Source organism: Myotis davidii, unplaced genomic scaffold (genome assembly GCF_000327345.1).
Source record: "Myotis davidii unplaced genomic scaffold, ASM32734v1 scaffold88, whole genome shotgun sequence".
Taxonomy (NCBI): Eukaryota; Metazoa; Chordata; class Mammalia; order Chiroptera; family Vespertilionidae; genus Myotis; species Myotis davidii.
This window is the reverse complement of record NW_006300377.1, coordinates 6,294,704-6,307,671: the sequence shown is the minus strand read 5'-3', so window position 1 is coordinate 6,307,671 and position 12,968 is coordinate 6,294,704. Positions and strand designations below refer to the sequence as shown.

At 58.0% G+C, this 12,968-nt stretch overlaps 1 protein-coding gene across 1 annotated transcript in view; it reads left to right on the top strand.

The window, feature by feature from the left end:
* The window catches only part of TINAGL1 (tubulointerstitial nephritis antigen-like 1), a 10,304-nt gene extending 2,073 nt beyond the window's left edge, over positions 1 to 8,231 (top strand). Inside the window, exons 4-13 of the mRNA XM_006777425.2 lie at positions 984 to 1,047; positions 4,496 to 4,588; positions 4,796 to 4,910; positions 5,970 to 6,093; positions 6,176 to 6,326; positions 6,426 to 6,615; positions 6,712 to 6,757; positions 6,945 to 7,068; positions 7,863 to 7,908; positions 8,001 to 8,231. Coding sequence (XP_006777488.1) covers positions 984 to 1,047; positions 4,496 to 4,588; positions 4,796 to 4,910; positions 5,970 to 6,093; positions 6,176 to 6,326; positions 6,426 to 6,615; positions 6,712 to 6,757; positions 6,945 to 7,068; positions 7,863 to 7,908; positions 8,001 to 8,141 — 1,094 coding nt within the window. The 3' untranslated portion in view covers positions 8,142 to 8,231. The remainder of the gene's footprint in view (positions 1 to 983; positions 1,048 to 4,495; positions 4,589 to 4,795; positions 4,911 to 5,969; positions 6,094 to 6,175; positions 6,327 to 6,425; positions 6,616 to 6,711; positions 6,758 to 6,944; positions 7,069 to 7,862; positions 7,909 to 8,000) is intronic.
* Positions 8,232 to 12,968: the final 4,737 nt, after the last annotated feature.

The following is a 12,968-nucleotide window of genomic DNA, read 5'->3' as shown; positions in this document are numbered from 1 at the left end:
CGGGGGGGGGACACTGACAGCCGGGGGGAGACACTGACAGCCAGGGGTGGCACTGACAGGCATGGGGGATCGCTTTTTCAGCCTCAAACTCAGCCAGGCTCAGGAGCACTGCCATTTCCAGGGTAGGCTTTGCAGCATCGGGGAAGAGACCCCTCCTCACTCTCTGCCTCTGGGAAGCCCCCGCTCTGGTCTCACTGGAATCTCTCCAGCGAGACTGAACGAGACTGAACGAGAGAGGGTCCTTGGTCGGTGGGATTCTCCGCTGGCCCGGAGAAGGGGAGTTTCCTGCCCTTTCTCCCAGTCCCGTTTCCATATTCCGGACGGGGACACGGAAGGTGCGGCCCCGCCCGCTGACTCACGCCCAGGTTGATAAAGCACAGGGGCTGGTCAGGGTCATCTTAGCCCTTCCTCTGCCTTCCCCAGGGTGCTCTACCCCCCGGTGGCTGGTCACGCCTGGAGCTGGGTTAGATCTGCTCCTGCCTCAGCCCTCGCCACCTTCCTTGCCCACGCACTTGCCCTCTCGGATAGAATGCGAGAATTCCTTCCCAGTTTCATGGGACTGTGGATGTGAGACTGCATATGTGGGTTGTCATCCCCAAGTGCTATATTATTTAAGTGGAGTCACTTGCCTTCTCTGGACCTCGGATTCCTCATGGATTACCCCCCCCCCCAATTCCCAGTCCCCAAATCCCAACTCTCATGCGAAGCATCCCCGGAATGCTGTGGCTGGCAGAAAGTGAAGCAAGAAGGATCTAAGTTGGAGTCCCTGATGAACTTACTAGGAGCAGTTGCTGGGTGACCCTGCAGGAGGGTCGTAAGTTATAGTTTGACTTTAGTTTCAGTGAGGGCTGGGATGTGTGTGTGCGGGGGCGGGGGGGGAGGGGTGTCCACGTTTCTGGACACCTGACCTTTAAGAACGTGGCCTTTGCCACCCATCATCTCTGGTCTCATTTCTGCTTTGCTCTTCTCTTCCCTCCCACCAGGATGTGTGCATGGGGGTCGCATCTACCCAATCTTAGGAACCTACCAGGACAACTGTAACCGTTGGTGAGTGTTTGGGGCTTGGAGAGGCACCCTTGTGGGCTTCGTGGCTGACACACTTGGTTCAAACCCTATCCCTGTCACTCACTTGCTGGGGGCAAGTCCTTCCCCTTCTCTGAGCCTCAGTTTCCTCATCTGAAACATGGAAGTTTTCACACTGACCATATCAACTTCTATAAACAACAGTCTGACAACATTCCCCAGGGGTGACCAACCATGGGTACCTGACTCCAGGTGGGGCCCTGAGCTGGGAGTCATTCCTGGCCCCTCCTCACTTGGGCTGGGCTACTGCCACCCCTGCACCCCACCCAACCCCGGCCTTTCTCCATGTCACGGGGGAGTCCGAGAAGGGGGCGCCAGGAAGGAAACCTCTGACTGCAGCATCCGCTGCCCTGGACTGGATGAGGGTCAGGGGTGGCTGCGCTGGAGGTCAGCCAGCCTGTAGCAGGGCCTTCCCCGGAATGTGGCCCCTCTCCCGCTTCACCTCCGCCATTCCGTTCCGGCAGGAGGAGGGAGTCAGGGGTGCCCCTCGATTGAACCTAGAGCCTGAGATGGAAAGTGGAGCTGGGGTGGGCAGGAAGCCTTAACGGAAAGAATGGGGACCCTGTGACTTAAAAGGAGGAGGCCCTGCACCCTCTCCACCCCCTGCCCTCTTTGCCTGGGAGGCCCCAGAGAGAAGGAAACTTTTTGGAATGCATTACGCATAAGCTGTTTCCATTGCCTCACTGGTATGAGGGGTGCTGGGTGAGAGTGTGTCTGGGGCAGAGGGAGAGAGAAAAAGAGAGAGAGAGAGAGAGAGAGAGAGAGAGAGAGAGAGAGAGATGCTTGTATGTGTTCAGAAGATGGAGTGCACCTGCATGACTCTGCCAGTCCTGATAGGGTGCCTCTGGACACTGAGGGGTTAACACTTTCTCCAAGCCTGTCCTAGGGCCTGGCCACCCCAGACCCTCTCTGGAATGCTGGGATCTGTTGTCACCAGTCCAGTCTAGACCTGCTTGGACAGCCCTAGGGGCTAAGGGGAGGTGCAAGCAAGGACTGACCAGCCCTCTGCCCACCCAGACCAGCTCTGAGCAGCTGGGCTCCCTGTGCCTGGGACACCTGAGGGAGGGTGTGGGGCTGTGTGAGCCCTCGAGGGATGAGGAATGCTGAGAGAGAGTGGGGGGTGGGAAGCCTCCTGTCCGGCAGTCCCCTCTGGCCTCCCTGAAAGTGCCCGCCCCCTCCTGGGACTGGAGAGCCCAGCCATACTGGGTCTTTCTTGGTTCCCCTTGAGGCTCCTTAAAAGGCAACATTGGAGGCGGGGAGCCTTGGGCGGGCTTAGGAGGAGGTGATTTAGCATCTTGTAATAGCAGAGTTAAGAGCTTGTAAAAGTACCGAAGAATTCATAGAATTCAACTATTCAGTCGACACCTATTTTTTAAAGACCTACTAAGTGCAGCCAGAATGCGCCACAGGTTTTGTCCTTGGAGCTTCCAGGCTAGTGGTGAAGAACCAGACCCACAACCTCGCACAGGCACGAGGGGAAGAGAGAGAACAAGGGGCACCCCAGTTTAGAGTGTGGTGGGGTTGAGGGAGGGCCACCCAGGGAATGACATTTGTGCTGATATCAGAGAGACAGAGGCCCAGGAGGGAACATGGGAGGAACAGCGTGTGGGAAGGCCGGGGCGGGACCCAGCTCACTGCAGCCGGAGCTGTGAAACGGGGAGAGAGGCCCCGGAGGTGCAGGCCGCTTCCTGCGACTCTCATAAGCGGTGGCGAGGATTTTGTATTTTGTTCTACGTGTTGTGGGAAGCCCCTTAGAGCACATAATCTGATTTACTGGCCAGCTGATCTCCCTCAGAGATCTCTCTGGCTTCAGGAGGGGTGTGTGTAGGGATCACGAAAAGGCAGGGAGCCTGGTTAGGTGAGAGGTGGCAGCGGAGGGGGGTCAGGCAGGTGGACTCAGAGCCTTTTGTGATGTGAATTCCTGGACCTGCTGATGGAGGAGGCCTGGGGGTGGGGCTGAGTTCTGGCTTAAGCCCCTGTGGATAAGGTGCGTGACTGGAGCTGAGAATGTTAGGGCAGGAGCGGGTGTGGGAAGGCAGCTTGATCATTTGAAGTTTGAGATGACTTTTATACACCCAGAGGGGCCAGCCGGATCTGAGTCTGACACTCCAGAGGGGCGGGGCCGGGTCCCTGTAATGAGAACAAGAATGGTGGGTGACGATCCTGGAGGACCTAAGACGGGCCCCGCCACACTGCACGCTCTGCACGCTGCCACTGCATCCCTGAACAGTGGGGCTATTATTGTCCTCAATTTACAGACAATAGTTTAACTTACCTGCTAGGACTGGAACCCAGGATTTGAATTTCAGAATCTATGCTTAGTCACTTCGCTATAGTGCCTCATTCATTCATTCAATAAGCATTTACTGGGTGCCCACTATGTGCTAGGTTTTGTTTTGTAGGCACTCTTCAGTACCAAATAATACCTGCCCTTGAGGCCCCTAGAGTGTGTGAGGAAACAGGTATAAGCAATATAAATAACTAACTGTGTAGGATGCCAGATAGGGATGGCATGCGAAGGGTAAAAATAAAACAGGGAAGAGAGATAGGAGGAGCGGAGGATGGGGAATTGTAAGCTAGGGTGGCCAGGGCAGGCCTCCCTGAGCAGGTGACATATGAATGAAAACTTGGACGAAGTGAGCGAGCCATGGGACATTGGAGGAAGAACAACAGTTGAAAGGCCCCGGGGCAGGAGCACAGCTGGTGTGGAGTCAGAGGGCCAGCCTGGCGGGGGAAGGGGTCGGAGAGTGGACAAAAAGGCAGATTGTGCGGGGCCTGCTGGCACCGTCAGGACCGTGGCTCTTATTCTGTGATGCGAAGCCAGTACAGGGTTTGGGGCAGAGGAATGACACGATCTGACCTGGGTTTAACAGGAACACCGGCAGCTGTGTTAAAAATACACTGAAGGGGGTGCAGGGCAGAAGTGGGGAGAAGAGCGGGGAGACTGCAGCATAATCCAGGTGAAAGGTGATGGAACCACAGGGAAGAATAAGACGTGGTTTGGATTCCGGGTGCGTTTTTAAGGTAGAGCCAACAGGATTTGCCAAGGAGTTAGATCAGTAGATAAGAGACAGTCAGGCTTTTGGCCCGAGCCCTGGGAAGGATGGAGTGGCTGCGTCTGGGGGCAGGCAGGGGAGAAGGGGAGACCAGGAGTTTAGCTTGGGATGTTTTACGTTTCACCTGTTGGTAGACACGGGGCTGAGGGAGTTTAGGGAGAGACCCGGGGATATAAACTTGAGGATCGTGAACTCGAAGCTGACATTTTAAACCACCAGGCTGGATGGGATCCTCTAAGGGTCTTGTCGTAGACGCTGGTACAGAATCCCAGGCCCATGTAGACCTCCGCGGCCTCTTCCCTTCAGCGGCTGCCCAGCACCCCCCCTCACTCCTTCCTTCCCCGCTATTCTCCCAGCACCTGCCAGGAGAAGGGGCGGTGGGAGTGTGATCAGGAGCCATGCCTGGTGGACCAAGACATGATCAACGCCATCAACCAGGGCAACTACGGGTAAGAGGCCCTGCAATGCCCCGGTGGGCACCCAGCACGTGCACACGCACATTCTGCCGGAGATGCATGTCCCCCAGGCACGCCCACACTCAGATCTTAGTTCTGTGGCAGAATATGCTCATGAGCCCGTATTTATCTCTCCCACGAACAGGCATGTGCCCCAAGGCCCCCAGCCTTAGTCTGTCACTTCCATCCCTTCTCTTTCAGGTGGCGGGCTGGGAACCACAGTGCCTTCTGGGGCATGACCCTGGATGAGGGCATTCGCTATCGCCTGGGCACCATCCGCCCATCTCCCTCCGTCACCAGCATGAATGAGATTCACGTAAGTCCATCCTTGTCCACAATCCTGCCACCTCATGGCCTAAGATGCCAGGGATCCTGGCACCCTGTGTCCTATTCGTCCGAGGCCGGGGCCTATCCCTCTCCAACAGGCTGTGTGACATTGGACATGCCACTCTCCTTCTCTGGGCCTTTGGTCCTGGCCTATAACAAGATGGGCTGCACTAGAAGAACTGATGTGTAGAGTCTGGGTGTTGTGCTTCCAGCTGAGCCCCTTCGTGGCCTCCCCAGCCTGGGAAAAATGCTCTTGGTCCCAGTACAGCAGGGTCAGGGCCCAAGTGGCCAGGAGGTCACCTTGGTATTTTGGGAAGGGAAAACAGCCACTCCTCCAGCTCGGGCCAGAGAGCAGCAATTCTCGGAAACAACCCAGCGGAACCCCAAGGGAGGAGGGGGCTTCTCCCTTCCCACTAGTGGGACCCTCTCCAGGCAGAAATGGGAACCAGACCAGGACAGTCAGCATGAGGAAGGGGCGCGTTAGCAGGACAGGGCTGGGCACGGGCTGGAGGCTCCGCTTCGCAGTGGTGGGCAGGGAGGAGGCGGGGGGCTGGCCTGGGCGGCCCTGTCTGAAGAGGGACTTCAGCTCAAGGCTGGGTGAGCGGACCCTGCCCCGCCCCGGGCCTCTGCTATTTGCCTCCCGCTGTTTGCCTTGGCAGCCTGCTCAGTCACGTGACCCGACTGCTCCTTCCCGCCCGGCCCTGAGTGGCCTGAAGCCCAAGGTCCTGGTGGGAAGGAGGATGTGACCGATTGAAAGGTGCAGAGGAGGAGCGAGGCCGGGGCGAGGAGAAAGGCAGGATGGCTCTGGCCGGGCCACTGCCCTGTTCCCGGCCACAGGACCGGCGGCCTCCCCCTGACACGAGGGCGGCACTCGGGGTGCCCGGGTCGCACCGAGTCAGCGTGGAGGTCGCGGGAATCCTTCCTCAGCAGGAGGCTCAAGGTCAAACCGCAGAAGGCCCTGGACTCCTGGTGGCCCCCCAGTGCCAGCAGGCCTCCGCGGGGCAGGCGGGCAGGAGCAAGAGGCAGGCCGAGTGGCTTTGTCTTGCAGAAAATGCTGGTCCCGGGGGAGGTGCTGCCCACAGCCTTTGAGGCCTCTGAGAAGTGGCCCAACCTCATCCACGAGCCTCTTGACCAGGGCAACTGTGCCGGCTCCTGGGCCTTCTCCACAGCAGGTACATGTGAGGGCAGGGCTGGCTGTGTGGGGAAGGGAGCTGAGGCCTGAGCCCTCTGACAGCCCGTCTGCTCCTTCACCAGCCGTGGCATCCGATCGCGTCTCAATCCATTCTCTGGGGCACATGGCACCCGTCCTGTCGCCCCAGAACCTGCTGTCCTGTGACAAGCACAACCAGCAGGGCTGCCGTGGTGGGCATCTGGATGGCGCCTGGTGGTTCCTGCGACGGCGAGGGTGAGCAGCGGGGGGTGTGGGCAGGGGAGAGGGCAGGTGGCAGGGGCCTTGGGGGAGGCCAGCTCACTCCGCCCCTGCTCCCTCCTGCTGCCCCTCCAGGGTTGTGTCTGACCACTGCTACCCGTTCTCGGGCCGGGAGAAGACGGAGGCAGGCCCCGCGCCCCGCTGCATGATGCACACCCGGGCCACGGGTCGGGGCAAGCGCCAGGCCACTGCCCGCTGCCCCAATCACCACGTCCATGCCAATGACATCTACCAGGTCACGCCTGCCTACCGCCTCGGCTCCAGTGTAAGTCTGCACTTGGGTGAGGGGCAGGGGAAGAGAACAGGAAGGCCGGGGCCTCGCCCCTAATGGACACTCTCCTCTCCGCCTCCCACCCTGCAGGAGACGGAGATCATGAAGGAGCTGATGGAGAACGGCCCTGTCCAAGGTGAGTGTCCTTCGTCCTGCCCCCGATCCCACCGGGCCCAGCAGCACACTGTTCTGTACAGCACTGAGCAGCAGGTCCACTGGGGCCGGACGCGGGGGGACCATGTCCCCTCCCCATGAGCAGCACCTGGTGGGAGAGGCTGCGGGGCTGAAGGCTGAGCTGGCCCCACCTTGCCCTCTGCCCACAGCCCTCATGGAGGTGCACGAGGACTTCTTCCTGTACCAGGGCGGCATCTACAGCCACACCCCAGTGAGCCTCGGGAGGCCAGAGCGATACCGCCGGCACGGAACCCATTCGGTCAAGATCACAGGGTGAGGGGCTCTGGAGGACAGAGGGGTTGGAGGCCCCGAGCTTACACTGGGGGCTCTGAGCCTGTCCAGAATCCAGACCCCCTCTCTGCAAAGCCCCGTTTCAAAGGGGAGGAAACCGAGACTCCAACCAAGGAGGGACTTAGCCTAGTCACACCAAGAGTTGGTGCCTTTCAAGGTTCCAAGGGACTGCTCCTTCCTTATGGGCGGAGATAGAGTAAGTCCAGTGCAATAGACAAGGATTCAGGAGTGGCTAGTCTCTCCCCATCTCAGCACCTGCTCAGCTCTGTCCCACAGGGACTCGCTCCCCAGCCTTCAGTGTCTCCACCTGAGATAACAGAATCGTCAGAGTGACTGAGGTCAGGTGTCCAACCAATGACAGTTCTTGGCCGTGGAGTTTGGGGCCTCTAGGGCTCCCACATTCCCCGAGTCTCTTCCTTCTGGTCCCTGGCACCCACTCTCCTTGGCTCCCCAAGTGAGGAGGGAGGGCAGGCAGAAGTGTGAGGTTCCAGAGAAATGGCCCACAGGATGGGGGTCCCTGGAGGACGGAGGCCCACAGTCCCCCTTTTCTGCACGCCCCTCAGTTACCCCTCTTGTGCCTTCACCCACACTGGGCACAGGCACACAGACTTAGAGGGAGACCAAGGGAGGTGCAGACAGGACAGAGACCTGCCCAAGTCCTAAGGGTGTACCCAAGCGCCCAAAGGCAGCAGGGCCTGGATAGGGATTGCCTGGGGGTGCAGCCTCTGAACGCAGGTGGAATCAGCGCCCTTGCTCCTGCCCGGTCTGGCCCGCAGGTGGGGAGAGGAGTCACTGCCTGACGGAAGGACGCTCAAATACTGGGTGAGTCCCTGCGCTGCGGGCCCTGCAGCCGCTGCCCCCACCGCCCCGCCTCCGCTTCTCCATGCCCTGCTCATGCGCCTCCTCATTCCCAGACCGCAGCCAACTCGTGGGGCCCAGCCTGGGGCGAGAAGGGCCACTTCCGCATCGTGCGTGGAGCCAACGAGTGTGACATCGAGAGCTTCGTGCTGGGTGTCTGGGGCCGTGTGGGCATGGAGGACATGGGCCACCACTGAGGCCGTGGCCGCCATGCCAGGCCAGCCGGCAGAAGAGCCCCCTGTGGGCTCCCCCTGCCCCACCCCCTGCCTGGTAGATCGTGCTCTGGACACAGGCTGACGCCAGGGGCCTAATCCTCGTGGGTTCTGCTGACACAGCGCCCCGCTGGGAGCCGAGGGCAGGCGAGGCTGGTGGAGCCCCCAGACTGCCCAGCGGGTATGGGACAGAGCCTGGCCGGGAGAACCAGCCTGCAGACCCCAGGCCCTGCACCCCCACGCAAGGCCACTGAAGCCAGGACGCTACCAAGTGTCCCGCGCCACCAGCCCATCCCACCCCGTACTCTTACTCTCCAAAGATATTTATTTTTTTCACTGTTTTAAAATAAAGACAAACTATTGGTAACTTTAATAACTTGGAGCTTCAGGCCAGAGTTGGGTGGCACGTGGTTAGGAACAGAAAGGACGGCCTGAGGTCGCGCTGGGTGGCAGTGGTGTGTGGACTAGACATCAGTCTCCATTCAGCCCTCGCTGCCAGCGGCCCTGGGCACTGAACCTCTCGGAGGTAGACCATGGATGGCATGACCTTTGACCCTCAGAGAGACATGAGCTCATGGGAACCACCTTTCAGACGCTGACTCGGCACCGCCCGAGCGGGGAGGGCAACCCACCAACCAGCAGAACTGGCGCCAGTGCCCAGCAGGCAAGGGGGGCACAGCCCCACAGAAGCTGAGCCTCTGTCTCCGCAGATCAGCCTCTCCGAGCCCCCCAGGCGAGGCCCCCTCTCCGTCGCTGGGCTGAGCTGAGCCTGCCTCTCCAAGCCCTCTCCCCACCCCACCACCTTCCCAGGATCCCAGGCTCAGCCTGGCTTTCAAGGCCATGAGGACCCGCCTGGCCAGCATCTTCACCCTGTGCCCAGGCAACTCCAGAGTCCTCGCCGCTCCTCAGATGTCCAGTACAATGCAGACCACTGGGCATTTGCACATGCTATTCCCCCCGGTCCAGAGACCTTCCATTCTACCACCGCTTGTCCCTGCCCCACTCCCATTTCAAAGCCAGCTCCAGGGTTCCTTCATCTGGACAACACTGTGGAGGACAACAGATGTGTCCCCAAACTACCCCAACCCCACCTAGCGTGGCTTACACACCCCTCCCTGGACTCACCTGCACCCTGCCCTTTCACCCTGGATTTCACTCCACTGGGTGTCTACTTACCTCCTCGGCTGGGCTGCTAGTCCCCTGAGGGCAGGGGTTGGGTCTGGTTCATGAGTGGGTCTTGGTACCCACACGGAGACCCTGGCGTACAGTGGCATTCTCGTTACTGAAGCGGTTGAGTGGACATGACTCATTCTTTCTCCTCCACTTGCCTCGAGACCTGGACCCCAGCCCATCCCTCTAAGCACAGATGTCAGTGGGGAGCCCAGGGAGGCTGGGCCTGGGTGGAGGCTCGCACAGTAGGGATCTTCCTCCCCCACCCCCAGGCCAGTCACCGAGGAGAGGCGAGGCGAGGTCCCTGCCCCTGGTGGGCAGACCCTCGGGAGGGACCGGAGTCCCCTGGCCTTTTGGGCATCACCTGAAAGGAATGTGTGGCCCGATAAGGGGCCGCCTTTGTCTCATTTCCTGTTTGCCAGGACGTCCCGAACTTTGCTGCCCTGGCAGCCAGCCCATCCCCAAGGAGTCAAGGCCAGTCAGTGGCCCTGGGGACCGGGAGGGGCGGGGACACCCACCAGGGAATGCGGGGGCTGCCGCTCACCAACGCCTTGGGCTGCAGCCACCAGGATGCACTGCTGCTCCCACCGGAGGCGGGGAAAACCCTGTCCAGGGGCGGCTTGGCCGGCGGCGTGGCTGGAATTTTCTACAAGGACCTTTGGCGGAAGCTGCAGGTCCTTGGGGAGGAGAGGGTAGTAAGGGTGCAGCCAGGTTGGAGACTGGGGGCGTCAGCCCCGCCCTTCCTTAGTCCTTCCCCTGGCGAGGGAGCCCCAGCCCGCCCAGCCCTGGAGTGGAGAGGGCTCTGGTGGGACTGTGGAGGGCTTAGCCTGCCTGAGTGACCTTGCCTGTCACCCTTCGTTCTCTGATGTAACAACAGACGGACGTGTTGTTAGAAAGAACCTGCAAACATCAAACCGCACCCGCCCAACCAAATCACTGCCCTTGAGCCGGTCCATGAGAAACCCCAGCACCCTCATCCCTGCTGGGCTGTGTCCTGAACTAGTAAGTCCCTTCCTCCCTCAGAGCCTAGAGCAGTGATGGCGAACCTTTTGAGCTCGGCGTGCCAGCATTTTGAAAAACCCTAACTTAACTGTGGTGCCGTGTCACATACAGAAATTTTTTGATATTTGCAACCATAGTAAAACATATTTCTGATATTTATTTTATATATTTAAATGCCATTTAACAAAGAAAAATCAACCAAAAAAATGAGTTCGCGTGTCACCTCTGACACGCGTGTCATAGGTTCGCCATCACTGGCCTAGGGCCTGGGCCATTAGACACGCCTGGGTTTGAACCCTGCTCTGTTTGCTCCACACTGGCGAGGTAATGCTGCCTCTCAGAGCCTGTCTTAGTGGGGATACCAGTACAGTCCTTGGCGCTGAAGAAGGGGGCCACGCCCTGACTGGTGTGGCTCAGTGGTAGAGGATAGGCCTGTACACCGAATGGTCGAGGGTTCGATTCCCAGTCAAAGCCCCAGTCAGGGGCCTGTGTGGGAGGCAACCAACGATGTGTCTCTCTCACATCCATGTCTCCCCCTCTCCCTCCTCTCTTCCTCTCTTCCTCTCTCTCTCTCTCTCAAAAAAAAAAAAAAATCAATGGGAAAAATATCCTCAGGTGAGGATGAACATTGATTTAAGAGAGAGAGAGAGAAACATCAGTGTGAGAGAGAAACACTGAGAGTTGTCTCACACATGCACCTGGACCCAGATCACACCCACAACCTGAGCATGTTGACAGCAAACACTTCTACACGTAGAAAGAGTGCACTTTAAAGTAAGGATAGAGAGCACAGTGTAGCAAATCCATGAAGCAGCAGCACAGGCCTTTATTATCCTCATCAAGTATTACGCACTGTATGCGGTTCTATATGCTACACCTTCCAGGAGTGAGAGTGCAGTCGGTTTACTACACCGGCATCACCACAAACACATTATGACAGCGGTGACACCAGGACAGCCGTGACACCCCTCGGTGATAGGAGCTGTTCAGCTCCACTGTCACTTATGGGACCACCGTCCTGTATGCGGCCGTTGGTGACTGGGGCACCGGGATGTGGCGCGTGACTGTACTCACCTCCCGGAGCTGTTGGGAGGATTGCATGAGACAAAGCACGCTAAGCATTTAGCTCCGCACTTGGAACGCAGGGGCTCGGTGACTGGTAGCAGCTCTCATCATTCTAAGGGGATGGGACTGGTTTGATAACATAAAGGCTTTTCCCGGTAAGCTAAACATTTATTGAGTGTTTAGCCACAGTGCCACCACATTGCTCTGGCTGCTTTACGTATAGTATCTCCTTCAACACTAGAAACAACCCATTTCCTTATTTTGCAGACAAGGAGCAGAAGCCTAGACGAGCCTAAAGTTTATTTGAGGCGGATTCAAACCCAAACCCTCTCCATCCTCATACAAATCATCTCTGCATGAACAGTGGTTGATTGGTAGTGATAGCTCAGTGTCTTTTCCAAGTCTTTTCCGTGCTTGGAAAACTCTTATTTATCCTACAAAACCCAGGTCAAATGTCCCTTTTCTGGAAAGCCTTTTCTGGCAACAACCCTCTGGACCTCCAGAAACTTCAGCGTGTATCCCGGGCACAAAGGGAGTATCTGTTGACAACTTTTCCCCCACCCCCAACGGAATGGGGCAGGAATGTTTTTCTTAGCCTCATCCTTTCTACTCACCAAATGTTCTGCTTGGGCATTCACTCTGGTCTCCTGTGGGGCTCTGCAGGGTCCCAGGGCACCTGACTCTAGTTTCCCAGGAGCTGCTAAGTTACATCACTTTAAGAGTGCTGATGCCTCACATCTTCCTGGTATCTTGCCAGCCCCCATCCCTGCCTGGTGCCCATTAAGGGAAAGGAATTCATGCCTACTGAGCCTGCAGTGGGCCAGGCCCTGGGCTGGCTCTTCATGCACTTTAGCTCATTTGATCCCATACACATCCCTGTGAGAAAGTATTGTTAGACACCAGTGCCAACCAGCAAGGTGACTGTCAGAATCCAGATGGTGAGCAGGGCTCCTGGACCCGGACACAGCTGGAATCAGAGACACTAATTATCCCAGGACCGCCAACTCTCTCTCCTGCCTTTCTCTCTACAGCAGTGGTTCTCAACCTTCTGGCCCTTTAAATACAGCTCCTCATGTTGTGGCCCAACCATAAAATTACTTTCGTCGCTACTTCATAACTGTAATGTTGCTACTGTCATGAGTCGTAATGTAAATATCTGATATGCAGGATGGTCTTAGGTGACCCCTGTGAAAGGGTCGTTCGACCGCCAAAGGGGTCGCGACCCACAGGTTGAGAACCGCTGCTCTACAGACTAACTCTGCCTTGAGGAAGGACATGTGGCCTCCTGTGCGTCTCAGCCCACAGCCATGTTCTCAGTTCTGATTCAAAACAAACCTGAACAGAACAGGGGGCGTTCCTGATTGGCCTGTCCCTAATTAGGCGTGCGCCTGTCATGGAAGCCATGACAGCCCTTGCTGAATTGGTGTTTGGGGGCAGGGGGGTCCCCAAGAAGGAGAGGACCGCTATTCCAGGGGGAAGAAGGAATAGTGAACAGATGACAGAAATAGGCCCACAGCAGCCAGGGATGACCACCATGGGACAGGCAAGGAGATCAAGGCTCAGGAATGCTGTGAC